The following is a 27,947-nucleotide window of genomic DNA, read 5'->3' as shown; positions in this document are numbered from 1 at the left end:
AAATTCTATTAATCACAATCATACACGTTAGTTTTGACTTTTCAATACTTTATTTTCTAAAATTTATCGGTTTTAATGTTTACTGTTAAATAATATATTTGTTAATTAAGGACAGAAATTAATAAATAATAAATACATGTCCTAATCATTTGGTGATTGTTCATTCATGAAGTCCATCTCTGTTGGTTGTCGTTTTGTGGTTGGCTTGGAGTGACTGAGTCAATGAAATGGTGACGTATGATATTAGGAATTTACAGTTACATTATTGTAATTACGAAAGAGTCAAATGGGGTGAAGAAAACGTAGATTGACCTTGACTTAGTACAAGGTGAGCTGACGTGTCAATATAAATAATTACTTTGAGTTTTCGTTTTCATGCCACAATATATTAAAGGTGGCAATAAATTAGCAAATTGAATTATATATACTCATTTATGTCCTAAGATTACAATTCAAGTTTTGATTCTTATCTATGATAAGTCCTCTTCGAGGCAAGATTTATAATAGTCACCGTCTTCTTTTGACGATAAGTGTCTCATTTTGATAGATTTATGAGTTTTAACGTCGTCAAATGAATGATGGCAGGTACCGATGCTATCAAATTTAGCTACGATTTGCTTTTCTAAACCCATATAACATCCTAACACATGAGATGTAATTCGACAACAAGTGAACAGTAGATTGCTTTCTAAATTGGTAAACGTTGTTACTCGTGCTCTTTTTCTATTTAATCAAAATTTATAGTTGTTGGTTATGTTATTTTTCTCGAGAAAAACTTGATCCTTGATTAGTCTTTGTTTTGTGATGAAAACAATCGTTATCTTATCGTTCTAAACCTAGAAGAGTACAACTCAAAATCAACTTTTCTTCGACTTTTCGTAAACACAAAATAAAAGTCATCTGTTCATTTCAAACTTCAAAGTGTAGGCTCAAAATCAAACCTCAAGAACATGTGGATTTGGGAAAGGAAAAACAAGTACTCTTTACTAACGACCATGTAGAAGTGTAACAGTGACTTCATTGGAAGTGGAGGTTTCGGCCGGCAATTTGTCAGTCTTGGAAAACATTCTTTCCATGTAAAATCCAGGTTGTTTAGGCTGAGACAACAACATGTCTTCACTCTCCAACATTGAAAGTACTGACCACATTGTCGGCCTTTCATCGGAGCTCTGTTGGACACACAAAAGGCCTACTTGAATGCATCGCAGTGCTTCAGAGCCTTGGAACTCATCCCCCAAGGCTGCATCCATCAACTCCAAACCATTTCCCCCGTTCCAAAGCTTCCATGCCTGAAGAATTTCACCGCTCAGGGACTTAGTTTCCATTGGTTTTAATTCACACGACCCTCCACAATGGTATGATATTGTCCACTTTGAGCATAAGCTCTCATGACTTTGCTTTAGGCTTCCCCAAAAGGTTTCATACCAATGGAGAGAGTATTCTTTAATTATAAACCCATGATCATTCCCTAAATTAGCCGATGTGAGACTTTTATCATTCAACGTTCATAACAATGTTATTGCTACTTACATGTCCAAGAAGATTTAGGTGATGATCTTCATGGAAAAACCCTCGATTCTTCTTACCACTAACGATTTCCAAAACAATTACCCCGAAGCTGAATACGTCAGATTTCAATGAGAAACATCCGTCGAGTGCATATTCAGGAGACATATAACCGCTACAATGATAACATTTAGATTATTCATTACGACGAAATATAACATGTCAGCATGAAATTATCTTAATACTTACTAGGTCCCGACAACTCTTTTGGTTTTGGTCATAGTTTGATCTTCCTCAAACATGCGTGCCATTCCAAAGTCTGAAATTTTCGGATTCATTTCATTATCTAGTAATATATTACTTACTTTGAGATCCCTGTGTATTATTCTCAGCCTTGAATCTCGGTGAAGGTAAAGAAGTCCTCGAGCTATCCCGATTATGATGTCCAATCTCTTTTGCCATTTGAGTGAAGCTCGCCTCTTATCATCTGTATCGACACAATTGCAGTCCAGCTTAATTTAGAAGGAGCGTGGAGAGTGAGAGAAACAAGTTTGGTACTAACCAAAGAGGAAATAGTCTAAGCTTTTGTTTTGCATATATTCATAGACTAGCAATGTTTCTTGTTGGTGAATGCAGAAACCAAGCAGCTTGACAAGGTTTCGATGTTGAAGTTGTGAGATCAACAAAACCTCATTTCTGAACTCACTTTTCCCTTGGCCAGACCCCTCTGCTAGCCTCTTTACTGCAATCTCCTGCCCACAAGAAAGCTTTCCCTGCAATGTGTAGCATATGCATGTAATATTTGATAGTAATAACTATGTTTACCCGATGGAAAACTTCAACCGCCCAAGTTCACCGCCACTAGATATTGTTCTCTTTGAGCTTCCCCTCAAGGTTTTTAAAACACATCTGCTAGGGCGAGGTTTCCACACCCCTTATAAGGAATGTTTCGTTCTCTTCTCCTACTAACGTGAGATCTCACAATCCACCCCCTTCGAGACCCAGTATCTTCACTGGCATTCGTTTCCTTCTCCAATCGATGTGGGACCCTCCAATCCACCTCTCTTCAAGGCCTAGTGTCCTTGCCAGCACACCACCTCGTGGGACACCCCCTTCGGGGCTCAACCTCCTCACTTGCACATCACCCGGTGTCTGGCTCTTATACCATTTATAACAGCCTAAGCCCACCGCTAGTAGATATTATCCAACTTAGTTGTAGGCGAACAGTGACCCTGTTTGGAGCTTTCCCTTTCGGACTTCCCCTTAAGGTTTTTAAAATGCGTATGCTAGGAAGAGGTTTCTACACCTTTATAAAGAATGCTTCGTTCTCCTCCTCAACCGACGTAGGATCTCACAAAAACTCTAGCATTGTCAAGGGAAAGCTAAACATATCCAAGAGATTATGAAATGAACTTCAATATAAAGATGTCAGTAAGAAAGAATACCTTGTAAACTGGTCCAAAACCACCTTCACCTATCTTATTCGAAAGAGAGAAACTATTTGTGGCAATCTCAATCGTCCTAAAGTCATAGATTGGCATCTCAACTTCCTTTTCTTGAGAGTGAATCTTTCCTAAAGTGATCTCAGGGGAGATCATATTGCCTCCTGGTTCACCAAATTTGGAGACATGAAACAAAAATGAGTATATATGAGCCATGAACAGTTCACAGATTAATCAAGCAATGGTGGAAATGCTTGCCTCTAACTTTCCTTCTACGCCCAAGGATAAAGCAAATCACAAGAACCAAGAATCCCAGAAATGAAGCCACAGACACACTAATTGCAACCATAAGCTTCTTGTTGGTTGAGTCTACAGCAGATGAAGCATAGCACACAGATCATGAAATGCAGGCCACAATAGTAAAAAACAGATATTAAAATGGAATGGATAGCAATTTAGTACCTAATTCTGATGCCGCCACTCTCACATAAAGATCTTGTCCATTTTGAAGAACAAATTTAACATCCCTCAGTTTATGAAACCAGGTAACGCAGCCATAGCCGCCTGTCGGAAGCTCCATTATTCCATAGGCTAAGCAAGAGCAGTTGTTCAAGCACGTCGCCTCGCAATCATCAATGCTTGTATTAACATTCACCAAATACCCTGAAGAATCTGGCAACTTCACATTGCTGATTCTCTTAAACCCTTCTCCATTTCCGCACGTTCTATTGTCCCTTCTAACGCAGCCATCAGACCATCTAAACTTCTCCCAATCATCGGGCGATTTGGGTTCAAACCCAGCCATGCAATCGCATTCTGCTGTGAGGGAAAATGTGCAAACGCCAAAATCCCCGCAGAATCCATAGACATCGCAGCGATCTCCTGGTAATGTATACAGAGTGTACCAATAATTTCCATCATCCACCCAGTAAAACTGTTGAAATAACCCAGCCGCGTTCAGTACCAGTCTTACGGAGATATCGTTCGCAGCATCATATGAATAAAAGGCTTCATGAGCATTATAAGTGAACTTGGGAAAATAAATTGCGGTCTCTCTGAGTGGACCAGACCCACTAAACCCATTGCCGTACCATGGGCCGCTTCGAAAAGTTGTGATCGGTCCTCTGCGAACTACAAATTGGGGAAGCCCATTCATCTCCACACTATAAGTGAAATCCCCAGACGACGGATCGTTCGTGCTTTTCCATGACGTTAACTTCCGGTTCATACCGGTTTTCGCGTCCCAACCGAGTTTCATGCCCGGTAACAGAGTATCAGAGGGGTAATCAAAACTCTGCCACAGATAATTCTCCGACCCAGATTCTCTTAACACCAAATTACCTGTGTTTAGCAGCTGAACGACTGGTTGTTCCACGGTTCCTGGAGATGGGGTCGACCATAAAACTCCCCCTGTTTCATTGAGCAGAGTAATCTTTCCTTCTCCATTGAGTGCTAATCTTCCAGAGGAATTTACAAGTGGGTTATCTCTGTTTGCGACCCACACGACAGTCTGTGGGATGTTCTTGTACCATATGCCCAAATACTGAAATTTGGAGCCTTGGGGATTGAAGATTCCCAACACAAAGTTCTGTGCAGCTGAAACTAATATCTGGGTACTGCCATTGACTAATTCCCCTGTTTTTATGCTATCGATTGCTAATGATTTTCTTGGAAACAGAGCTACAGTCGTCCAGAGAAAGAGAAAAGCCGAAAGCTTCCACCTGCAAATCAGTTCTTCTCCCATGGCTTCTTTCAAATCAAAACAAGTAATTTGTCGTTTTGACTTCGATATCAATCCATATACTTCTTGCAAGAATGAACTTTGAATTTATATCTTCATCAGCAAGGATCACACTGAATCTATGGAACCAGTATTGAATGAAAATGTATAAATATATACTGTAACGTCGTTGTCACTCCGTTTACTACGGAACCAGCTTTTTTTTTTTTTTAAGGAAAATTAATATTGTGGGAGCTGAACATCAGTGTAAAGAAAGACAAGTCTAGAATTTGTTCGAATGTTTTCATTTTAATGATTGTTTTGGTTGTTCTTTCTTCGTTGCAGTACTAACTTCAGATCTGTGAATTTATCTTTGTAGTTGTGGTCTTACAAAGCAGCCTAAACCTTGTGATAAGATATTAAAGGGGAAGAAAGACAGCAAGATGAGGAAGAGCCATAAGAGACAGTTGACCTTCTCAATGAACCAACAACAGGCATTTGACTTGACTAAATTCATGTGGAGGGGACATGATGAAGAACGAGCAAAGTCAATTCAAATTAAGCAAACTCAATTCTCCATTTTATTATTGTTCTCCATTTGAGTCTGTTTAATTTAATCAAATTCTGTTCATGAGATTAATTTAGCCCAAGAACAGATGACGTACCAGAGTGCAAATATGATATCACCCAAAACTTATGCTACAAAAATGCTTCGTTCATATACTGTTCATTGAAAACTGCATTCAGAATGGCCTTCATTGCTAATCTTGAGCAGGAGCTTAGAGAATTAATGTAACCGCCCAGTCTACGCTAGCGGATATTGTCTGCTTTAGCTCGTTACGTATCGTTGTCAGCATCATGATTATAAAACGCATCTACTAGGAAGAGGTTTCCACACCCTTGTAAGGAATGTTTTGTTCCACTTTCCAACTAACGGGGGATCATGTTTCGTTTTCCTCTCCAACCAAGGTGGGATCTCACAATCCACCCTCCTTGGGGGCCAACATTCTCGCTAGTACACCACCCGTTGTCTGCCTCTAATATCATTTGTAACAGCCAAAGTTCACCGGCTAGTAGATATTTTCCACTTTGACCCATTACATATCGTTGTAAGTCTCACGGTTTTTAAAACACGCCTGCTAGAAATAAATTTCCACCCCTTTATAAGGAAGGTTTTGTTTCCCTCTCCTGCCGATGTGGGATCTCACATTGGTTGGAGAGAAGAATGAAACATTCTTTATAAGAGTGTGGAGACCTCTCTCATGCATTTTAAAATCATAAGGCTGACGACGATACATAATGAGTCAAAGCGGACAATATCTGCATTAAGTAGGCTTGGACTGTTACATTGTCGGGACAACTAAATTTTTGGCTATTCAATCCCAAGCCTTATGTGCGGCTGAGATAGAAAATGGTTTGATATGAAATTTTGTTGTGCCCCATCCCTACATGGCTAGCAAGAGATGTTCTTGGGATGAATAAAGCTAGTTATAGCAGTTAAAGGAGCAAGGTTGCAAATCCATAAATAACCATCGTTTCAATGATTTTCTCATCGCCTCCTCGAAAATAAATGGATTAACGACCGTCGTCTAACAATGTAATAGTAACATTATTCGAAGTAGAAGTCGATTTATGATCTAACAATGGATCAATATCAGACAACACAAATCTATCCTCATAGAACCCAGGTTGCTTTGGGTGAATCAACTCCATGATATCACTTTCTAACATGGAAAGCACAGATGACATAATTGGTCTATCCTTCGGACGTCCTTGAACACATAAAAGTCCAATATTTATGTATTTCAGTGCTTCATGTTCTTGCATTTGATCACCCACCTCTCCATCTATTAATTTCAAGGCGTTTCCTTCATTCCAAAGCTTCCATGCCTGATACACATGTTCACATGATCATTGCAAAAATCTATAAGTTTTTTCAAGAAGGGGTTGTTTTTCGGTACTTACATGTCCGAGAAGATTCAATTGATGCTCGGAGTGAAAAAATCCTTTATTCTTCTTGCCGCTAACTATTTCTAAAACCATAACTCCAAAGCTATAAACATCGGATTTAAATGAAAAACAACCATCTATTGCATATTCTGGAGACATGTAGCCACTGCAAAGTGACAACGTTATGTCATATCATATGTTAAAATCTTAAAACATAAATCAAATACATGAGATTCGGTCTTGTTACTTACTATGTCCCAACAACTCTTTGTGTTTTCGTTTCCATTTGATCTTCACCAAACATACGCGCAATGCCAAAGTCTGAAATTTTTGGCTTCATTTCACCATCTAATAAAATATTAGCGGCTTTAAGATCTCGGTGAATTATTCGGAGTCTTGAATCTCGATGGAGATAAAGAAGTCCTCTAGCTATGCCAATTATGATATCCTTTCTCATTGTCCAGTTAAGTACTGAACGTCTTTGGTCATCTATTTGAACAATCTTACTCTGTTAAAAACGAACCGTTCAAATCTACGAACGATAAAAAGAAGAAAGTTCTGTCTGATACGAACCAAAAAGGAAGTAGTCCAAGCTTTTGTTTGGCATGTATTCATAAATAAGTAATGTCTCTTCCCTGTGGATGCAGAAACCAAGAAGCTTGACAAGGTTTCGATGTTGCAGCTGGGAAACGAAGAGGACCTCATTTTTAAACTCCTGTTGCCCTTGATGGGAGCTTTCTGCTAGCTTCTTCACCGCAATTTCTTGCCCGGTTGGGAGTGTTCCCTGTAAATCAAAGCTATATGGAGTAATAAAAGAGAAGGAACATAGTAACCATGGTACGAAAAAGTAACCGCTCAAGTTCATCACTAGAAGATATTGGTCGCTTTGGCCCGTTATGTATAGCCGTCAGTCTCACAATAAAATGCATATGTTAGGGAGAAGCATTTCCTTATAAAGAATGCTTCGTTTCCCTCTCCAACCAACGTGGAATCTCACAAAAGCTTTTGAAATGGTATATTTTGTTTGGTTTCATTATTTAGAAAGCTATGATCTAAGATGAATGGGATTGTGAGATCCCACCGAAACACTCAACGAGGATGCTGAGCCTCGTGAGATCCCACATCGATTGGGAAAGAGAACGAAACACTTTATAAGGGTATGGAAACCTCTCCTATCAGACGCGTTATAAAAACATTGAGGGGAAGTTCGTAAATGAAAGCGCAAAGAGGACAATATCTGCTAGCGGTGGGCTTAGACTGTTACACGGATACCTTATAAACCGGTCCGAAACCTCCTTCTCCAATCTTATTGGAAATGGAGAAATTGTTCGTGGCTGCTTCAATCATCGCAATTGGCATCTCAAGTTCATTGTCATGAACTAGATCCTCAGTGATTGCAACTCCATTATCTGCTAATACTTAGAACATTCAACAACAAAACTTGTGCTGCAAGTGAATGAGGAGGAAAGCTTTACATACCTCTACCTCTTCTTCTTATACTCCTAATGATAAAACAGCTGATTAACGCGAAGAAGATCATTGCTGATATGGTACCCACAACCACCAGAACTGTACGCTTCCCAGTACTCGATTCTAAGATCGCAAACAATATCAATTTTTGTCACAGCTGAAAAATGAAGAGAAGCCGCTAGAGTTCGTACCTAATTCTGAAGCTGCCACTCTCACAAAGAGGGTATCTCCAGTTCCAGGATCACGAACACGTCTAACATCAAGTAATCTGTCAAACCAGGTGACGCAGGTTGGCCCAACATTAGGAAGATCCAGTGTGCCATACGCCAAGCAAGAACAATCATTCAAGCATTCCTTCTCGCAATTTTGAATATCCACTTTGATTTTCACCAAGTTCCCTGTTGATTCTGGCAATTTTACGTCGCTTATCTTCTTAAACCCCTCCCCTGCTCTGCAGGTTTTTTCATCCTTTCTCACGCACCCATCTGAAATGTTTTGGGCAGATTTTTGTTTAAACCCATCTAAACAATCGCAATTTGCTAATAAAACAGAATTACAAAGACCAAAATTTCCACATAATTCGTAATCGTTGCAGCCTGATCCTTCAAACGTGTATAATTTCTTCCATGCTCTGTCCACGCCGTTCCACTCGGAGTGTATAACAAACCCACCTGGATCCAACACAGCTCTCCAAGGTTCACTATTCGGAGAATCATATGAATATGTTATCTCAAAAGAAGCATTATAGATGAAATTTGCTCTCTCAGAGCGAGCTCTGGCAAACCCATCACCAAACCATGGCCCCCCCCTGAAAATCGTCTTGTTTCCTGTACGAACAACAAGTTCAGGCAGCCCATCTAAGTTAACGCCATAGCTGAGTTCTCCAGACGACAAATCGCTTGGATTTTTCCTTGATATCAGCTTCCGGTTCAACCCCGACTTGGAGTCCCACCCGAGCTTCATGCCCGATAACAGAGTATCAAACGGATAATCAAAACTCTGCCACGCATAATCTTCAGACCCTGAATTTGAAACTCTCAGCACGAAATTACCTGAATCCAACAGCTGCGCAACAGGATCTTGAACTGATACAATCGGATTATTCGAAGTCCAAAAAGCTGACCCTGTTTGATTGACGAGAATTAAGTTCCCATCGACATTCAATTTTAGAGTGGCAGAGGAGTTTACAATTGGGTTATCTCTGTTCGCTACCCAAACGACAACGTCGGGAATTTCCTTGTACCATATTCCTAAATACTTGAAATTGGAGGGCTTTGGGTCAGTGAAGAACCCCAATTCAAACTTGTTGCCGGCTGAGACAATTACTTGGGTGTCGTTAATGGACTGTCCTGCTTTCAAGATGTCGACTGCAATTGAGTGTCCGAAAAACAGAGGTATGAAACAGAGCAAAGACAAATGGTCGCGCCTGAAGTTGGTCGCCATTTTTTGTTTTCTTACATCCAGGGCTACACTGTCGGGAGCCTCATTTTTCTCTTACAATTCCCCAGGGAGATTATTGATTCAGTCATGTAACGGTAAATAAATAGGCATTGACCTAAGCAATCTTTTAATAAATTTTGGAAATATATTTATTATTACTATCATCATTTAAAGATTTAAAAGAGTTCATACTTATTATTTATGTTTTATAATTTAAGTAATTAATTTTGATTTGGATTATTTATCTTCAACGTGTTAATGAGTCTACACGTTTGGTGTATTTTATATTATGAATATGATAGACCTAAAGAGATTGTGATGTGTCGTGTACAAGAAACGTTTAAGTTGACATCTCTACCATTTCTGTAACCATTTTAAATATTTATTAATTATTTTATAATTTCTTCTTTAATATTTCAATATTTTAAATTTTTGAATTGGGTTATTTTTTCAATCCAACTTTAAAAATAAAATTATAAACTACTTATTATAGTTTTTAAAATTTAACATATTTAAAAAAATTAGGTGGCAAAATATAAAATTATCGATGAAAAAAAAATCATATAGTTATTTAATAATATCTTAATAGGAGATCATATAAAATATATATCTGAATTTATTTATTTATTTATATCAAAGTCAATTATAGATCAAAGAGAAAAATTGTAGTATTCTTGAATTAATTGACCGTATGGGTTATTAAATTGATTCAATAAAATATTAAAATTGTGATCGGTTTGCATTTAAAAAATTTATTGTTAAGCATCAACAAAACTTTTTTAATAGGCTGAACAAAAATAAATAAATAAATAAATAATATAGTATTTGTGTACATTCAACTTTTCCACTTACATCCTTGAGAATTATCGACCATTAAATGAGGTAATTGTGATCATGTTTTTCGAGCAAGTTTCAAGATGATTTTGTTCGAATCTCTCGGTACGAATCTCAATTTGGTTGCTGCTACTAAATCCAGGTTGTTTTGGCATCGGAAGATCAGCGATCTCATTGTGAAGCATTGAAAGAATTGTTGTTATGTTTGGTCTGTCGTTTGCAAATTCTTGAACACACAAGAGCCCTACATGAATACACCTCAAAATCTCTGCTTCATGATGCAGTTTAGACATTGTTTGATCAATCAAAGCAACTACATTAGCCTCCATCCATAACTTCCATGCCTAAATTGACACGAGAAAGGTATCAAATGATGTTAATAGAGGAATGATGTACAAATCTTACGAAATTTGATGGATAAACACTTACAAATTTTAGAAGGCTCAAGGCATGTTCGTTCCGATAAAAACTTGTGTTCTTTCTTCCGCTGATAATTTCAAGCAATAAGACTCCAAAACTAAACACATCTGATTTCTCTGAGAATTGCCCATTCAACACATATTCAGGAGACATATAGCCACTAAAATTACGAAAAAAAATTATTAGTTTTTGTGCTAGAATTTGGACACTATACATAAATATAACTCACGAGAGGAACTTACTAGGTACCCACAACTCTTGTAGTGTTAGCTTGAGCTTCATTGCCGTAAAAAATTCTGGCAGTACCGAAATCAGAAATCTTGGGATTTAAATCTCTATCCAGTAGAATATTACTGGGTTTGAGATCTCTATGAATGATTTTTAGTCGTGAATCCCTATGAAGATATAAGAGCCCTCGAACAATTCCTTCGATAACGTTGAATCTTTTTTGCCAATCTAAAACTCTTCCTTTAGTTGAATCTGCATATTGTTTTCCAAAGAGATGATTAAAACAATAGATGAAGAACTAAAAAAGGTGTAAAGTTATATTGCAAGCCAACCAAAAATGATTGAATCTAAGCTTCCATTTGGCATATACTCATAAACAAGCATCCTTTCTTCTCCCTCCACGCAACACCCAAAGAGCTGCACAAGATTTCTGTGTTGTAGTTTCGAGATCACCATAACTTCATTTGTGAACTCTTCAAGCCCTTGTCCTGAGGTCCTGGAAAGCCTCTTTACTGCTATTTCTGGTCCATCTACCAGCTTCCCCTGCAGCAAATGATGCCAAATTTTCATCATCTTTCTTCAACGAAAAGAAAGGAACATACAGGAAAGAACTATTCCACCTTGTAAACTGGCCCAAACCCACCCTGACCAAGCTTGTTGTTGAAATGGAAGTGGTTTGTTGCAGTGGCTAGCTTCTCAAAGTCAAATAGAGGCAGCTCCTGGAGCTTCACTTGGTTCACTTTGTCATGCTTCATCTCACCACTGTTCATCAAGAACTTCCTCTGCTCTTTCCTTTTCTGCCTTTGCATTTGCACTTTCCCTGTTCCCATCTTGTAATTTCAGTAACATAATTTCGATGTAACACTCCAAACGCGTCTATTAAGGAGAGATTTTTATACCATTTAAGGAATGTTTAGTTCTCCTCTCTAACCGACGTGGGATATCAGGACCATGCATTGGGAGATGTGACAGCGAAGACATTGGTCCCCAAGGATAGACTGTGAGATCCACGTCGGTTAAAGAGAGGAACGAAACATTCTTGATAAGGGTGGTTTCTAACTTGCTTTAAAACGTTGAATAAACCTTAAAAGAAAAGGTTCAGAAAAGACAATATCTGGTAGCGAACGGGATTGGTGCATGTACTCTACTTACATAAGCAATATATGGAGCAGATAAGTATAAAGGTTCCTGCTACCACGGAAGCTACGATGACTGCTTTCATGTCTTTGGTGGTTCCACTTTCATCTGTAATAGAACAAATTAAAGAAGAAGATACCATACGTACGAGATTTAAACTGACACTCATGGAATGAAATGAGTTCATACTAGCTATGTCTGAATACGCCACACGAACATAAATGTCGGCTCCACCATTCTTGAACTCTTGAATGTCAATCAAATCGCCTCTCCATATCATACACCCAATCCCTGTTCTATAAGCATAAGCAGAACAAGAACAGTTCGCCAAGCACTGGACTCTGCAATCATCTTCCGAAGCAACAACCCAAGCTGCAAAGTCTGGAACTTTAACCATTCCCACCTTCAAAAACCCATCTTGATCTGTTCCCATTTCAACACTGATGTTCTTCTTCCCACACTCCAGTGGCGAATTCCTCACACACCCACTTCTCCAATTTCCTCTGTTCCATTCCTCTTCGTTCTCTGGCTTAAAACCCCTCAAACAACTGCAAATTGGGGATTTTTGTGAATTACAGACTCCAAATGCCCCACAGGCGCCATAGATATCACACTCTGTTTCCGGAGCTAACCAAGCGATCTCCCATTTCTGGTCCTCGATATCCCAATGCTTCTCTTCCAAAGCCCCACTCGGGTTCAAGTAGTAGAAGTATAACTGAGCTTCGTTTGCATTGGCAATGGAGAGAGAGTATGTTTTGTTTTCGATTATCAGATTAGCTCCATAGAGATAGTCTGTGTTCATGCCGGGTATTCCAATGAAAACTTGGCCGTCCCATGGACCGGACCTCCAATACGTGCGGTTGTTCTTCCAAATAATAACTTCAGGGATCGTCAGAGGGTCGATTCCAAAGGAGAAATCTCCTGAAGATGGATCAGAAGGGGTTTTCCACGAAACGATTTCTACTTTCTCGTTTGTGATTGAATTGGTCATGAATTTCATCATTGGCAAGAATTTGTCTGATGGGTCTTTGAAACTCTCCCATATGATGGTCCCTGAAGCAGAGTCTTGTAGAATAAGGTTCCCAGAATCAAGAAGCCGAGCGGTTGATTTCACTACAGCGTTAGAAACATTAGAATTCCAAAGAGTTTTGTTATGCGCATCTAAAACGACGAGATTTCCATCAATGGATACGGCAAAAACCCCGGATTTGTTTTTGAGAGGATTGTCTCTGTTAGCTACCCAGAAGATGGTTCGTACAGGCACACGTTTATCCCAAATTCCGACATAGCGATTGGTGGAATTGAGAGGGCTGAAGAAACCCAATTCGAAGAAACCACGATTGGACAGTATAGTTTCTGGGTCTTTGAGGAATTGTGTGGATGTGATCGTATCTATGCAGCAGGAAAATTTGAAAACAGAGCAAAGGAGAAGAAGGGTTAATGGCGTGGAGTTGGTGATGGGTTTCATGAGTGGTGGAGTTTATCGTTGCCGGTGAGGATGGAACTTTTGATTGTATTGAAAACAAGGTGGGAAGAACCAGGCCTATGGTGTTCATCACGTCGAAATTTCAAAGGCGATTTATTATTCAATTGGTTTCAGTGGACAGAACAGAGAGAAGTAATGATTTTTTTAGTGTTTTATTGATCAAATTTCAAAGTGGGATTCAGTTCTTCTCAATACAATATTATATTATTGGCTCCAATTTTCTTTGTCATGCCCGTAGACGCAGACGCCATTGCTGAAGAAATTGAGTCCATTCAGCCTAAATCTATGTTCCATCAAAGATCCTGCAACCATAATTTCCAATGCCACTTGCTTCGAGTTGGGCTTCTTTGCACCTCTCAACTCCACCAAGCGATACGTCGGAATTTGGTTCAAGCAACAAATTTCTGTGCAACTGGTTGTATGGCTGGCAACCCTCTCAAGGATTCTAATGGGTCTGCAACCGACGCGAGCGCCCGGTTTTAGATTCTGATAATCTGGTTTTGGAATATGTTGCTTTCTGTTTTATAAAACGCCTATTAGGTATAGAGGTTTCCACGTGCTTATAAGTAATATTGTAATCTCACACTCCACTTTTTTGGGGTCAGCGACTTTGCTGTCATACTGCTCGGTGTCTGACTCTGATATCGTTTGTAGCTGCTCAAGTCAAGCCCAGAAGAGGAATGGAATCGAGGAAATGGGAGCGGCGGGTGTATGAGAAATATGCCATTGAAGTGTGTAAGAAATTGAGCATTGACACTAAGTACTGTTGAGGAAGATGGATTTTTGCAGTTGTTAATGGTTAAGGTGCCATTTTATGCAGAGTGGTCCAATGCTTCTGCTTCTAAAGCTGATTGCAAACGCGAGTGGTTGAAGAATTGTAGCTTATGCATATGAGAATGGTACTCTCATTGCATACTGTATGGAAGAGACTTGTTTGATATAAATAAGTTTGAGAGCCGCCGGTAGAACTGATCTTAATTACTTATGAAAAGCCCTGTCCACATTTTGGAAAGATAATATAGACGTTGACTAACTAATTTAAAATCCAAAATATTCCAAAATTAAAATATATATATATATATATATATATATATATCCTACGTGCCCTAATCATCCAAAGCTTAAAGTCAAAATAATAGATGAATGTCGTGGGAACACAGAGTAAAAAAAGTCATGTAAAGTGGCGATTTGAAATATGATCAATATTCAACGTCAAAGAAATACAAAAAAGTCAAACGAATAGACATTGAATCCTGGAGATAACCCAGTTGTAGATCCGGGTTGGCTTCCCCTTCCCCACGGAACTTGTTGTTCAAAAAACTTCTATCAAAAAACCCACTTCAAGAAACGAATGTGTTTTAAAACATCCCCAGAAAGTGTTCTTCCTGTTTTGGCGGCTACAGACTCAACAACCGAAGCGTGTGGAAACAAGTCGAATGGATCCACCCTCCAATGGTTATTTCAAAACAAGTTAGTATTTTCAACTCTGTTTCGGTTCATCATTAGTATTCAGCCACACAAATGAACCCCAACAACATCTGCGCCTTCTCATTTCTTCTTCTTCTTTCATCTATATGCTTCGGCAAAGATTCAATCACATCTGAAAGTTTCATCAAAGACCCAGCAACCATAACCTCAAATGGCAGCTCCTTCCAGTTGGGGTTCTTCACACCACTTAATTCCACCGCCCGATATGTCGGGATTTGGTACAACCAAATCCCCTTGCAAACCATTGTGTGGGTAGCAAATGCAAACAACCCTCTCCACGATTCTTCTGGGATTTTCACGATTTCCAAGGATGGAAACCTTGTCGTCTCAAATGGAAACCACACCGTCCTCTGGTCTTCAAATGTTACTTCTCCAACAGCCAACACAACCGCTCGAATCCTCGATTCGGGCAACCTTGTTTTGGAAGATCCTGCTTCTGGGTTGGTTATATGGGAGAGCTTCAAACATCCTTCCAATTCATTCTTGCCTCCCATGAAACTCATCTCAAGCAAAAGAACCACCGAGAAGGTCGAGTTTACCTCATGGAAAACCGCTTCCGATCCATCTACAGGTAACTTTTCTTTAGCCTTAGATGTTCGGAGTATCCCTGAAGCTGTCATTTGGAATGGCAATAACCCATATTGGAGATCTGGTCCATGGAACGGTCTGACTTTCATGGGAGTACCCGAAATGATCTCTGTTTATCGCAGTGGGTTTAATCTTGAGAATGAAAACCAAACTTATTATTTCTCAATTTCTTATAATAACGACAATCAATTACTCAATACCATGATATTAAGCCCGCAAGGCAATCTATTGCAAGAGTACTGGGATCCGTCGGAGGAAAGCTGGGCGGCAGCTTGGTCGGCTCTTAGAACGCCGTGTGATTTCTACGGTGCTTGTGGGCCGTTCGGGATATGTAATGCGAATGCATCTCCAATTTGCAGCTGCTTAAGGGGGTTTAAGCCAAGGAACGCGGCGGAGTGGAGTCAAGGAAATTGGAGTAATGGGTGTGTGAGAAATGCACCGTTGCAGTGTGAGAAGTCCACCAACGCCACCGGTGGTGAGGAAGATGGGTTTTTTAAAGTGGAATTGGTTAAAGTTCCATTTTTGGCAGAGTGGTCTAATTCGTCTTCTTCAGCTAATGAATGCAAACAAGAGTGCTTAGAGAATTGCTTGTGTAAAGCTTATGCATATGAAAATGGTATTGGTTGTATGCTGTGGAGAAGCGACTTAGTTGATGTACAGAAGTTTGAAAGCATTGGAGCTGATCTTTATGTTCGACTGGCGGAGGCAGAGTTAGACACAATTAGTAGGCTTTCTTTAAACTCATACTGTAATTATTTTGTGTCTAAATTGAGCTTCTTTGACATTGTTTTCATTCCTAGATGATGCAGAAAGCAAGACTGGAATTATTCTAGCCGCAATTCTTCCAGCAACGCTTATCATCTTCTTCATTGCCATTTGCTTCTGGTGGAGATGGAAGGCTAACAAAAGAGGTAAAGGAAATCTCATGAATTACTTTTAAAGTATTGTTGTGAGATCCCCATTGGCCGGAGAATTAAAACCATGAGGCTAATAGCGATACGTAACGGGCAAAAATAGACAATATCTACTAGTGGTGAGCGTGGGACTGTTATAACTGACACCAGATGGTGTGCTAGTGTAACTAGCCAGATCCACCACTAGCAGATATTGTCTCTTTCAGACTTCCCCTTTCACGCTTTCCCTCAAGGCTTTAAAAAGCCTCTGCTAGTGGAAGGTTTTCACTCCCTTATAAAGGGTGTTTTGTTCTCCTCCCCAATCAATGTGGGACATCATAATCCACCCCCTTCGGGGCCAGTGTCCTCACTGACACTCGTTCCTTTCTCCAATTAGATGTGGGACCCCACCAAATCCACCCCCTTTGGGGCCAGTGTCCTTACTGGCACACCGCCTCGTGTCTACCCCCTTCGGGGGACAGCGAGAAGGCTGGCACATCGTTCGGTGTCTGGCTCTGATACCATTTGTAACGACCCAGATCCACCGCTAGCATATATTGTCCTCTTTCGGCTTTCCCTTTCAGGCTTCCCCTCAACGCTTTAAAACGTGTTTGCTACGGGAAGGTTTCCACTCCCTTATAAAGGGTGTTTTGTTCTCCTCCCCAACCAATGTGGAACATCACAGCTAGGGAAGATGCTAGCCCCCCAAATAGAGTGGATTGTGAGATCCCACTTTGGTTGGAGAGGGAAACGGAACATTTCTTATAAAAGTGTGGAAACCTCTCTCTAGTAGATGCGTTATAAGAACCATGACAATGATACGTAATAAGCCAAAACAGACAATATCGTTAAGATTATTGAATTCTTTTGCAGATGAGTATAGCAAAAAAGGAAAGAGATTGAGGTTAAGAAGGGATGATGACATGATTGAGGACAAAATTAAACTTGAAGAACTGCCTGTTTATGAGTTTGAGAAGCTGGCAACCGCAACAGACAGCTTTGATCAACGTAAAAAGCTTGGACAAGGTGGGTTTGGTCCTGTATATAAGGTAGGTTTTATATCACTTATCGGCTAAGTAATTGGAAGCATATGGGTAGCTGAAGTAGCTAAAATTTTATACTCTCAGGGAGTATTATTAGATGGACAAGAAATAGCAATAAAGAGGCTTTCAAGAGCTTCAAATCAAGGGTATGAAGAGTTCATAAATGAAGTGATCGTGATATCAAAGCTACAACATAGAAACCTCGTACAGCTTCTCGGCTGCTGCATCGAAAGAGAAGAGAAGATGCTTATCTATGAGTATATGCCCAACCTCAGTTTGGATGCCTTCATCTTTGGTTAGATATTTTAACATCTCTTTCGGTTATATCGTTTTATTGATGATCGATCGCTCACCATAATTAAACTATTTTGCATGCAGACTCGAACAAACAAAAACTCTTGGATTGGAGAAAACGATTCCACATTGTTGATGGAATTGCTCGAGGTCTTCTTTACCTTCATAGAGATTCGAGATTAAGAATCATTCATAGGGATTTGAAGGCTAGTAATATATTATTAGACAAAGATATGAATCCGAAAATCTCGGATTTTGGTATGGCAAGAATTTTCGGTAGTAATGAAGTGCAAGCCAATACTATAAGGGTCGTTGGGACTTAGTAAGTATCCTCTGTTCTTTCATATCATTTTGATCGTATTACTTATCAAACTAACAATGATTAAATATGTCGCTTTGATGAATTTAGTGGGTATATGTCACCTGAGTATGCAATGCAAGGACAGTTTTCCGAGAAATCAGATGTTTTTAGCTTTGGAGTTTTATTGCTTGAGATCATAAGTGGGAGACGGAACACAGGGTTCTACCGCCATGAGTATGCTTTAAGCTTATTGGAGTTTGTAAGTATGAATAGAAAAACGTGAATGTCTTAAGTTCTTGATAGTATTTAAATCTGAATAACTTATATAAAACTTATAAACGTGGTTTCAGGCATGGAAGTTGTGGACAGAAGACAATCTTATTGCTTTGATTGATCCAACAATATACGAACCGTGCTTTCAATCAGAGATTTTGAGGTGCATCCAAGTGGGACTGTTATGTGTTGAAGAATCTATAAACGATAGACCAACTGTTCTTACCATTATTTCAATGCTCAACAGTGAAATCGTAGACCTTCCTACTCCAAAGCAACCTAGCTTTATTGGTAGACCAGCTCCCAGTAATGCAGACATCTCTCAACAATGCATAAATAAACATTCCGCAAACAGTCTTACACTTACCTCAATTATAGGTCGATGATATTGTAATCATAATTATAAACTTGTAATTTTTTTAATTCAACCCTTTATGAGAGTAAAAATTTGATTTTTTTTTACCTTTTAGTTGATAAATATAATATCTTGCACAATTACTTACAGGATGTTCATCAACGGACCCAACCTGACTCTTATACACCCCTAACAACAAATCTTTTTTGATAACATATAATAAAAGTAATATGAGCTGCCATGACTTTGCTTTCGGCTTCTCGAAATGTCTCGTACCAATGAAGATAATATTATTTGATTATAAACACAGATCATTTCCTAAATTAACGAACGTGGAACTTTCATCCAGCAATAATTAGTTCATATTAGAAACTTTATTTTAAAATAAATTTTTCATCTAGAAATTTAAGGTTTGAACAATATAAACTTTGAATATATGGAGAATTGCAAGGGATTATTAAAAACAAGAAAACCCAAAGTTTCTTTTTTGGTGGCTACAGATTCAACGAAGGAATAGGAGAATTTAAATGAAAAATAACAATAGGTTGGAAAAATAACAAAAGACTAAAACGAGCCTAAAGGATGACTTTGTAGCAGCTGCTTACAATCTTGTCTCTCAAGGAACAACATTCAGAAGCTTCAAAAGTTTAGTTGAATTTGCATTCTGCCAACAGCCATGAAATTCAGACATCAAATTTGCAGCTTTACGTGCTGTCGATCTCTTCTTCTGCTGCTGCTGCTTTCATTGACATCCTTCTGTTCAAGATTTGGCTTTGCCGGCGATACGATCACATCAGCAAATTTCATCGAAGACCCAGCAACCATTTTATCTAATGGAAGTGTTTTCGAGTTGGGGTTCTTCTCGCCTGTTAATTCAACCCGCCGATATGTCGGAATTTGGTTCCAGGAATTTTCCCCACAAACCATAGTATGGGTGGCCAACAGAGACAACCCTGTTAAAGATACTTCTGGGATTTTCACCATTTCCAAGGATGGGAATCTTGTCGTCTTGGATTCAAACGACAGCATCCTTTGGTCTTCAAATGTTTCTTCCTCTGTAATTGGAACCGACAACACAAGTGCTCAGATTTTAGATTCCGGAAACCTGGTTTTGAAAGATTCTACGTCTGGGGTGATTATATGGGAGAGTTTCAAACACCCTTGTGATAAATTCTGGACTCCCATGAAGATTAAGACAAACACAAGGACTAAAGAGGTGGTCGGATTTACCTCATGGAACACTCCTTCCGATCCATCTACAGGTAAGTTTTCATTTCTGCTGGATGTTCATGATCTTCCTGAAGCTGTCATTTTAAATGGGGGTGATACTTATTGGCGTTCTGGTCCATGGAATGGTCAGTCTTTTATTGGAGTACCTGAAATGAACTCTGTTTATCTCTCTGGATATAACCTCGCAATCGAAGACCAAACGTACACTCTCTCTCTTGCTTCCAAATATGCCTTTCGAGAATTTTCTTATTTGTTCTTGAACTCACAAGGGAATGTTGAGCAAATGAATTGGGATTCTGAGAAGCAGTACTGGAACTTTAGTTGGTTGGCTCTAAAAACAGAGTGCGATTTCTACGGCGCTTGTGGGGCGTTTGGGATCTGCAATGCAAAAACATCCCCTGTTTGCAGCTGTTTAAGAGGGTTTGAGCCAAAGCACGAAGAGGAATGGAATCGAGGAAATTGGAGTAATGGGTGTGTGAGAAAGACGCCATTAAAATGCGAGAACAGGTCTAGTACAGAGGAAGATGGGTTTTTTAAACTGGAAATGGTTAAAGTTCCATTTTTGGCAGAGTGGTCTAATTCCTCTGCTTCCGTAGACGATTGCAGGCGCGACTGCTTGGAAAATTGTTGGTGTTCTTCTTATGCATTTGAAAATGAAATATGCATGCACTGGAGAAATGACTTAATTGATATGCAAAAGTTCGAGAGCGGTGGAGTAGATCTTCACCTTCGAATGGCATTAGCAGATCTAGATACAAGTACATTCTTCCCAAACTTCCTACAATTTCATTATTTTCATCTAAATCTCTCTAACATTTCTGTCATTTGCGGCACAGATAATGTAAGAGACAAGAAACGAGTTATTATTGCCGTAGTTGTACCAGCGACGCTTGTGATCTTCATCATTGCTATAGCCTTTTACTGGAAATGGAAGACTAAAAAACAGAGTAACAAAAGATTTAAATTTATAGCCAAGGCCAAATACTGACATACATACTAACATTTGAGTTCTTAACAGAGAAGAAGATAATGATGACGTCTGGTGAAAAAGAAAAGATGAAGCAAACGCGGGAGAATGATACTATGATTGAGGATGATATCAAACTTGAGGAGCTGCCACTTTATGATTTTGAGAAGGTAGCAATTGCAACCAATTACTTTGATATGAGCAACAAGCTTGGGCAGGGTGGCTTCGGGCCAGTATATAAGGTAGGTAGCTACATTTATGGCTTGCTTTTGGTATTTTGATTAGTTGGAAGCATATATGGGTTGGAAGATAATGTTCTTGTTTTCAGGGGAGGTTATTGAATGGACAGGAAATAGCAGTAAAGAGGCTTTCAAGAGCCTCTAAACAAGGGTATGAAGAGTTTATAAACGAAGTGAGAGTGATTTCAAAGCTGCAACACAGGAATCTTGTACGCCTTTTGGGATGTTGCATTGAAGGAGAAGAGAAGATGTTGATCTATGAGTACATGCCCAACTTAAGTTTGGATGCATTCATCTTTGGTTAGATACTCTCCACTCACTCTTGACAGTTAGGTTTAGAGTATTCCTTATCTCACCAAAACTAGAATCTACCTGTGTAGGCTCTCCCGAACAACAAATTCTCGATTGGAGAAAAAGATTCGATATTGTCGATGGAATTGCTCGTGGTCTTCTTTATCTTCACAGGGATTCGAGATTGAAAATCATTCACAGAGATCTCAAAGCAAGTAATATTTTGTTAGATAAAGATCTGAACCCTAAAATTTCAGACTTTGGCATGGCAAGAATCTTTTACGGCAATGAAGATCAAGCAAACACTTTAAGAGTTGTCGGAACTTAGTAAGTGTCTCTGACCATTTGTAAATTACCTTATTCATAATTTTGCATAGTTAACTAGAATTCACTCGTGTGTTTTTGCTTCTATGAATAACAGTGGATATATGTCTCCTGAGTATGCAATGCAAGGTCAATTTTCAGAAAAATCAGACGTTTTTAGTTTTGGAGTTTTACTACTTGAAATTATTAGCGGGAGACGAAATACAGGGTTCTACCTCCATGAATATGGCATAAGCTTATTGGGATTTGTATGTTTACCAAAAACCTCCTCCCAAATTCGGGATAACATTTCGAATCTCGTCAATTCATTCTACTTTTTAAATTTGGTTTCAGGTATGGAAGTTGTGGACTGAAGGCAATCTTATTCCTTTGATTGAACCAGCAATATATGAACTATGCTACCAATTAGAGATTTTGAGATGCATTCAAGTGGGGCTCTTATGCGTTCAAGAATTTGTAAATGATAGGCCAAATGTGTCCACCATTATTTCAATGCTCAACAGTGAAATTGTCGATCTTCCTTCTCCAAAGCAACCGGGTTTTGTCGGTAGACCACATGAAAGTAACACACAACCTTCTCAACCAAATTCAGATAAATATTCAGCAAATAATGTTACACTTACCACAATTATAGCTCGATAATGTGTTGAGTTTGGAAAACAAATTATTTCATGCGTGTCATTTTATATAAAACTATCAATTTATTCAATGATGAGCCATCTCTTGTAATGTAAAATTCATATAATGTTAGCTACTAGTAAATTATTTCCATTATATCTAAAAATCGATAGAATATAACAAAAATAACAATAAATATTATTGACGTCGATGTTGGTTTTGATCCTCGATTGAAGTACACCAAAACGAATAACCAAGATAGAAAAAAAAACATATAAATAACGGGATCATAACTTGAGGGGAGAGTATCTTTATACCAAAGTACTTCAAGCACAATGTCGAACCACTAATAACTGCGGTAAGAAATACTTCACAGTTAATAACTTCTCCGATAAATGTTCAACTGTGTTTATCAACAAAAAATTAAATCATGTTCAAGTCAAGCGAATATTTTTTTTTAAAGGTAAAAAAAAAGTCAAATATTTATTTTTAATTAATTTTTTTTAATTTCTTTTTTATATTAAATATTGACCTCAACAGTTTAACCTCAATATTTTGATGGATGTTTCAACAAAATTGAGATATCTTTGACAGTTTCGTCGACGTCGACGTCGACCTACGAAACCTTGATTAAAACATCGATTTTTAAAAAGAAACAAAGTACTCAACTAAAAATCACAATTGGTATTATATAATTAAGTCGATCAAAACATGTGTTACCTAAAATATGCAACTAACCCTTAATTTATTCCTTGAAAGAACACTAAGAGTATAATATCTAATGAAATCAAATTTGTGGCACATAAAGAAATTGTATGCATTTTATTCAAAGAAAAACATTACCCAACTAACATGCAATAACACTCTTGGATTTAAAACACTAATTTTTGTTTTGAAGTTTTTTTAATCTTTTAAGGGTAAGATCTTTAAGTTGGGTGGGAGGGAGAAGGTAAAAACCTCTTCTAACAGACGTATTTTAAAAAATTTGAGAGAAAATTCGAGAATAAAAGCTTAAATAATACAATATTTACATAATTGCAATGAAAATATAGATAGTTGTTACTCAGGGTTAATATAAAATAGATTTACTCGTTTTCAGTTGAGTCACCTTTTGGAAAGCATAAACTTTGAATATAGGGAGAATTCCAAGGACTTTCAATAGTTTGGAGAAATTGTGGAAAAATAACAATAACAACATTCAGAAATTTCAAAAGTTTAGCGAAGAGTCATGAAATGGAGACAAGAAATTTGCAGCTTTACATGTTATCGATCTGTTCTTCTTCTTCTGCTGCTGCTGCTGCTTTCATTCACATCCTTCTGTTCAAGATTTTGCTTTGCCGGCGATACCATCACTCCAGCAAATTTCATCAAAGACCCAGCAACCATTATATCTAATGGCGGTGTTTTCTCGTTGGGGTTCTTCTCGCCTCTTAATTCTACACGCCGATATGTCGGAATTTGGTTCCACAAAATTTCTTCACAAGCTGTAGTATGGGTGGCCAACAGAGACAACCCTATCAAAGATACTTCTGGGATTTTCACTATTTCCAATGATGGGAATCTTGTCGTCTTGGATTCAAACAACAACATTCTTTGGTCGTCGAATGTTTCTTCCTCTGTAATTGGAACCGACAATACCAGTGCTCAGATTTTAGATTCCGGAAACCTGGTTCTGAAAGATTCTACGTCTGGGGTGATTATATGGGAGAGTTTCAAACACCCTTGTGATAAATTCTTGACTTCCATGAAGATTAAGACGAACACAAGAACTAAAGAGGTGATCGGCTATACCTCATGGAACACCCCTTCCGATCCAGCTACTGGAAAGTTTTTATTTCAGCTGGATGTTCATAATATCCCTGAAGCTGTCATTTTGAATGGTCGGGACACATTTTGGCGCTCCGGTCCATGGAGCGGTCAGTCCTTTATTGGAATACCTGAAATGAACTCTGTTTACCTCTCTGGATATAACCTCGCAATCGAAGACCAAACTTACACTCTCTCTCTTGCTTCTAAATATGTCGCTCGAGAATTTTCTTATTTGTTCTTGAACTCACAAGGGATTGTTCAGCAAATGGATTGGGATGCTGAGAAGCAGCACTGGAGTGCTAGTTGGTCAGCTCAGAAAACAGAGTGCGATTTGTATGGCGCTTGTGGGGCGTTTGGGATCTGTAATGCGAAAACATCCCCTGTTTGCAGCTGCTTAAGAGGGTTTGAGCCAAAGCACGAAGAGGAATGGAATCAAGGAAATTGGAGTAATGGGTGTGTGAGAAAGACGCCATTAAAATGCGAGAACAGGTCTAGTACAGAGGAAGATGGGTTTTCTAAACTGGAAATGGTTAAAGTTCCATTTTTGGCAGAGTGGTCTAATTCCTCTGCTTCAGTAGACGATTGCAGGCGCGACTGCTTGGAAAATTGTCGGTGTTCTTCTTATGCATTTGAGAATGAAATATGCATGCACTGGAGGAATGCCTTAATTGATATACAAAAGTTCGAGAGAGGTGGAGCAGATCTGTACCTTCGAATGGCATTCGCAGATTTAGATTCAAGTACACTCTTCCCAAACTTCCTACAATTTCATTATTTCCATCTAAATCTCTCAAACATTTCTGTCATTTGCGGCGCAGATAATGTAAGAGACAAGAAACGAATTACTATAGCCGTAGTTGTACCAGCAACGCTTGTCACCTTCATCGTTGCCATAGCCTTTTGCTGGAAATGGAAGACTAAAAAACAGAGTAACAAAAGATTTAAATTTATAGCCAAGCCCAAATACTGACATACATACTAACATTTGAGTTCTTAACAGAGAAGAGGATAATGCTGACGTATGGTGAAAGAGAAAAGAATTTGAAGCAAACACGGGAGAGTGATACTATGATTGAGGATGATATCAAACTTGAGGAGCTGCCACTTTATGACTTTGAGAAGCTAGCAATTGCAACCAATGAGTTTGATATGAGCAACAAGCTTGGGCAGGGTGGGTTTGGGCCCGTATATAAGGTAGGTAGCCACATTTATGGCTTGCTTTTGATGTTTTGATTAGTTGGAAGCATATATGGGTTGGAAGATAATGTTCTTGTTTTCAGGGGAGGTTATTGAATGGACAGGAAATAGCAGTAAAGAGGCTTTCAAGAGCCTCTAAACAAGGGTACGAAGAGTTTATAAACGAAGTGAGAGTGATTTCAAAGCTGCAACACAGGAATCTTGTACGCCTTTTGGGATGTTGCATTGAAGGAGAAGAGAAGATGTTAATATATGAGTATATGCCCAACCTAAGTTTGGATGCCTTCATCTTTGGTTAGATACTCTCCCCCCTCACTTTTAACAATTACGACTACACGATTTAGTTTAGAATGACGTTTTAAGTAGCTTAATTTGGTTTAGAGTTTTGATGAACTAATCAAAATTAAAATTTATGTGTAGGCTCCCGTGTAAAAAAATTCCTCGATTGGAATAAAAGATTTAAAATTATCGATGGAATTGCTCGAGGTCTTCTTTACCTTCATAGGGATTCGAGATTGAAAATCATTCATAGAGATCTCAAAGTAAGTAACATTTTGTTAGACAAAGATTTGAACCCTAAAATTTCAGATTTTGGCATGGCAAGAATTTTTTACAGCAACGAGGTTCAAGCAAACACTTTACGAGTTGTTGGAACTTAGTAAGTTTCTCCCGACCATTTTAAATTACTTCAAATCTTAATTTTGCATAGCTGACAAAAACTAACTTGGCACGTTTGTTTCTATGAATAATAGTGGATATATGTCTCCTGAGTATGCAATGCAAGGTCAATTTTCAGAAAAATCAGATGTATTTAGTTTCGGAGTTTTATTGCTCGAAATTATTAGTGGAAAAAGAAATACAGAGTTCTATGGCCATCAACATGCCATAAGCTTACTGGGATTTGTATGTCAATGAAAACTCCCAATTCTCAAAGTTGAATGATAACATTCAAATCTCGAGCACTCATACTACTTTTTACGCTTGGTTTCAGGTATGGAAGCTATGGATGGAAGACAATCTTATTCCTTTGATTGAACCGACAATATATGAACCATGTTACCAATTAGAGATTTTGAGATGTATTCAAGTGGGGCTCTTATGCGTTCAAGAATTTGTAAATGATAGGCCAAATGTTTCCACTATCATTTCCATGCTTAACAGTGAAATCGTTGATCTTCCTTCTCCAAATCAACCCGGCTTTGTTGGCAGACCATATGAAAGTAGCACAGAATCTTCTCAACCAAACTTAGATAGATATTCAGCCAATAATGTTACAGTTACTACAGTTGCAGCTCGATAATGTGTTACGTTAGAAAAACAAATTATTTTATATACCTTAAGTTTCATGTAATTTTGTCTTTTAGAAAAACTACCCATTTATTAGAACGATAAACATATCTCTTATAATTTTAAATTGATATAAATTGATCGTATGTTTGAAATACTTTCTATTAAAATCATGTTTTTACACGTTTAATTGCTTTGAATAACATTTTTTTGTTCTTTCACTATATTGAATACATACTAAGTCTTTTTTATCAATTCTAACTTCTTTCGATTGAGTTTAGTATAATTAATTTTGGGTTGAGCTAAATGAACTCGAATATAAATATAAATTTTTTTAACACTCAAATAATTAATTTTCTTATTTAGACAAGAAACAAAACATTCATTATAAAAATTTCTACACAACAGATGCATTTTAAAACTGTGGAGGTAACGGTGACATCGTAATATATCGATAATATCTCTGAGTCAACCATGCTAGCCCAAAAAAAAAAATTGTTTTATTTAAAAAATATTTTTTCCAAAAGTTTTTCCAACACGCTCGTGGTTTATATTAATTTTTTTAATTCATAATTTGGAATGATGTAATTGAATAAGAAAAGTCAAGTCCACCTAGGAAAGAATACAAAGTCAAACTTTTGACTTTTCAAAAGGCAGAAACTTCCATCAACTTCCATTAACCAATTTGATTCAAATTCTTTAGAAATTATATTATGTTGAGAAAAAAAAACATATAGATACTCTCAATTTTATATATAAATACTCTCTTTTTTAATATATAAAAATACTCCTTTTTTTTTTCATTTGTCTAATTGTTAAGCCAATTTTTATGAGACATACAACTTTAAATTATGGTATATAATTCCACAAAAATCACAAAAAATTATTAATCTCTATAAATTTGATAATGTATATATTATTTATTTATTATTATTATTATTATTATTTTTTTTTTTTTTTGCCTCTTAGTTTTCAAAATTATGTCTAAAATTTGTGTCTCTTTTTGCGTATTAAATCCAGACGATAGATCCCTTTCTTATACAAATTTGTTATAATTCAGCAAAAAAAAAAAAAAAAAAAAAAAAAAAAAAAAAAAAAAAAAAAAAAAAAAAAAAAA

The 27,947-nt window shown here is 37.9% G+C and overlaps 4 protein-coding genes across 8 annotated transcripts; 2 read left to right on the top strand and 2 right to left on the bottom strand.

Annotated features, from left to right (window-relative positions):
* Positions 1 to 848: 848 nt before the first annotated feature.
* LOC111434317 (G-type lectin S-receptor-like serine/threonine-protein kinase At4g27290) lies at positions 849 to 4,718 on the bottom strand. Its single transcript, XM_023071754.1, has 7 exons — positions 3,411 to 4,718; positions 3,207 to 3,317; positions 2,952 to 3,112; positions 2,069 to 2,279; positions 1,756 to 1,993; positions 1,531 to 1,681; positions 849 to 1,289 (listed from the first exon to the last, which is right to left on the bottom strand). The coding sequence occupies exons 1-7, from the start codon at positions 4,690 to 4,692 to the stop codon at positions 987 to 989; spliced, it is 2,457 nt and encodes an 818-aa protein (XP_022927522.1). The 5' UTR covers positions 4,693 to 4,718; the 3' UTR covers positions 849 to 986.
* Positions 4,719 to 6,220: 1,502 nt separating this feature from the next.
* Positions 6,221 to 14,575, bottom strand: LOC111434315 (G-type lectin S-receptor-like serine/threonine-protein kinase At1g11300). Of its 3 annotated transcripts, none has more exons than XM_023071750.1 (7): positions 8,280 to 9,603; positions 8,098 to 8,211; positions 7,891 to 8,027; positions 7,192 to 7,402; positions 6,870 to 7,107; positions 6,634 to 6,784; positions 6,221 to 6,558 (listed from the first exon to the last, which is right to left on the bottom strand). In XM_023071750.1, the coding sequence occupies exons 1-7, from the start codon at positions 9,529 to 9,531 to the stop codon at positions 6,244 to 6,246; spliced, it is 2,418 nt and encodes an 805-aa protein (XP_022927518.1). In that variant the 5' UTR covers positions 9,532 to 9,603; the 3' UTR covers positions 6,221 to 6,243. The 3 variants fall into 3 exon arrangements, with proteins under 3 accessions (XP_022927518.1, XP_022927519.1, XP_022927517.1); XM_023071751.1 differs by having other exon boundaries at positions 8,104 to 8,211; XM_023071749.1 differs by lacking the exons at positions 6,221 to 6,558; positions 6,634 to 6,784; positions 6,870 to 7,107; ... (2 more) ...; positions 8,098 to 8,211; positions 8,280 to 9,603 and adding exons at positions 10,320 to 10,706; positions 10,792 to 10,942; positions 11,025 to 11,262; ... (2 more) ...; positions 12,163 to 12,255; positions 12,337 to 14,575.
* A 194-nt stretch (positions 14,576 to 14,769) lies between these two features.
* LOC111434316 (G-type lectin S-receptor-like serine/threonine-protein kinase At1g11330) lies at positions 14,770 to 22,561 on the top strand. 2 transcript variants are annotated; one of them, XM_023071753.1, is made up of 14 exons: positions 14,770 to 16,433; positions 16,510 to 16,620; positions 17,476 to 17,651; positions 17,730 to 17,940; positions 18,024 to 18,261; positions 18,349 to 18,499; positions 18,591 to 18,891; positions 19,543 to 20,856; positions 20,935 to 21,045; positions 21,117 to 21,307; positions 21,394 to 21,604; positions 21,685 to 21,922; positions 22,017 to 22,167; positions 22,253 to 22,561. In XM_023071753.1, exons 1-14 carry the CDS (start codon positions 15,155 to 15,157, stop codon positions 22,559 to 22,561), a joined length of 4,992 nt encoding a protein of 1,663 aa, XP_022927521.1. In that variant the 5' UTR covers positions 14,770 to 15,154. The 2 variants fall into 2 exon arrangements, with proteins under 2 accessions (XP_022927521.1, XP_022927520.1); XM_023071752.1 differs by lacking the exons at positions 19,543 to 20,856; positions 20,935 to 21,045; positions 21,117 to 21,307; ... (2 more) ...; positions 22,017 to 22,167; positions 22,253 to 22,561 and having other exon boundaries at positions 14,785 to 16,433; positions 16,519 to 16,620; positions 18,591 to 18,899.
* Positions 22,562 to 23,516: 955 nt separating this feature from the next.
* LOC111434313 (G-type lectin S-receptor-like serine/threonine-protein kinase At1g11330) lies at positions 23,517 to 26,916 on the top strand. 2 transcript variants are annotated; one of them, XM_023071745.1, is made up of 7 exons: positions 23,517 to 25,086; positions 25,165 to 25,275; positions 25,347 to 25,540; positions 25,627 to 25,837; positions 25,964 to 26,201; positions 26,296 to 26,446; positions 26,535 to 26,916. In XM_023071745.1, the coding sequence occupies exons 1-7, from the start codon at positions 23,766 to 23,768 to the stop codon at positions 26,841 to 26,843; spliced, it is 2,535 nt and encodes an 844-aa protein (XP_022927513.1). In that variant the 5' UTR covers positions 23,517 to 23,765; the 3' UTR covers positions 26,844 to 26,916. The 2 variants fall into 2 exon arrangements, with proteins under 2 accessions (XP_022927513.1, XP_022927512.1); XM_023071744.1 differs by having other exon boundaries at positions 23,517 to 25,275.
* Positions 26,917 to 27,947: the final 1,031 nt, after the last annotated feature.

The sequence above is a fragment of the Cucurbita moschata genome, unplaced genomic scaffold, assembly GCF_002738365.1.
Source record: "Cucurbita moschata cultivar Rifu unplaced genomic scaffold, Cmos_1.0 Cmo_Scf00044, whole genome shotgun sequence".
Lineage (NCBI taxonomy): Eukaryota > Viridiplantae > Streptophyta > Magnoliopsida > Cucurbitales > Cucurbitaceae > Cucurbita > Cucurbita moschata.
The sequence above is the reverse complement of the archived record's forward strand: the minus strand, read 5'-3'. Positions and strand labels throughout refer to the sequence as shown.

Excerpts from the sequence above, each read along its gene's own strand:
- LOC111434316 (XM_023071753.1), top strand. The coding sequence starts at position 15,155 with ATGAACCCCAACAACATCTGCGCCTTCTCATTTCTTCTTCTTCTTTCA. Across the intron at positions 18,262-18,348 it reads ATAAGGGTCGTTGGGACTTA|TGGGTATATGTCACCTGAGT; the intron begins GTAAGTATCCTC and ends TGATGAATTTAG. Across the intron at positions 18,892-19,542 it reads TACACTTACCTCAATTATAG|CCATGAAATTCAGACATCAA; the intron begins GTCGATGATATT and ends TTCTGCCAACAG.
- LOC111434313 (XM_023071744.1), top strand. The coding sequence starts at position 23,766 with ATGAAATGGAGACAAGAAATTTGCAGCTTTACATGTTATCGATCTGTT. Across the intron at positions 25,276-25,346 it reads ATGGAAGACTAAAAAACAGA|AGAAGAGGATAATGCTGACG; the intron begins GTAACAAAAGAT and ends AGTTCTTAACAG. Across the intron at positions 26,202-26,295 it reads TTACGAGTTGTTGGAACTTA|TGGATATATGTCTCCTGAGT; the intron begins GTAAGTTTCTCC and ends TATGAATAATAG.
- LOC111434317 (XM_023071754.1), bottom strand. The coding sequence starts at position 4,692 with ATGGGAGAAGAACTGATTTGCAGGTGGAAGCTTTCGGCTTTTCTCTTT. Across the intron at positions 1,994-2,068 it reads CTTAGACTATTTCCTCTTTG|ATGATAAGAGGCGAGCTTCA; the intron begins GTTAGTACCAAA and ends GTGTCGATACAG. Across the intron at positions 1,290-1,530 it reads ACCTAAATCTTCTTGGACAT|GCATGGAAGCTTTGGAACGG; the intron begins GTAAGTAGCAAT and ends GAAATTCTTCAG.
- LOC111434315 (XM_023071749.1), bottom strand. The coding sequence starts at position 13,615 with ATGAAACCCATCACCAACTCCACGCCATTAACCCTTCTTCTCCTTTGC. Across the intron at positions 11,263-11,342 it reads CTTAGATTCAATCATTTTTG|ATTCAACTAAAGGAAGAGTT; the intron begins GTTGGCTTGCAA and ends AACAATATGCAG. Across the intron at positions 10,943-11,024 it reads ACAAGAGTTGTGGGTACCTA|TGGCTATATGTCTCCTGAAT; the intron begins GTAAGTTCCTCT and ends TCGTAATTTTAG.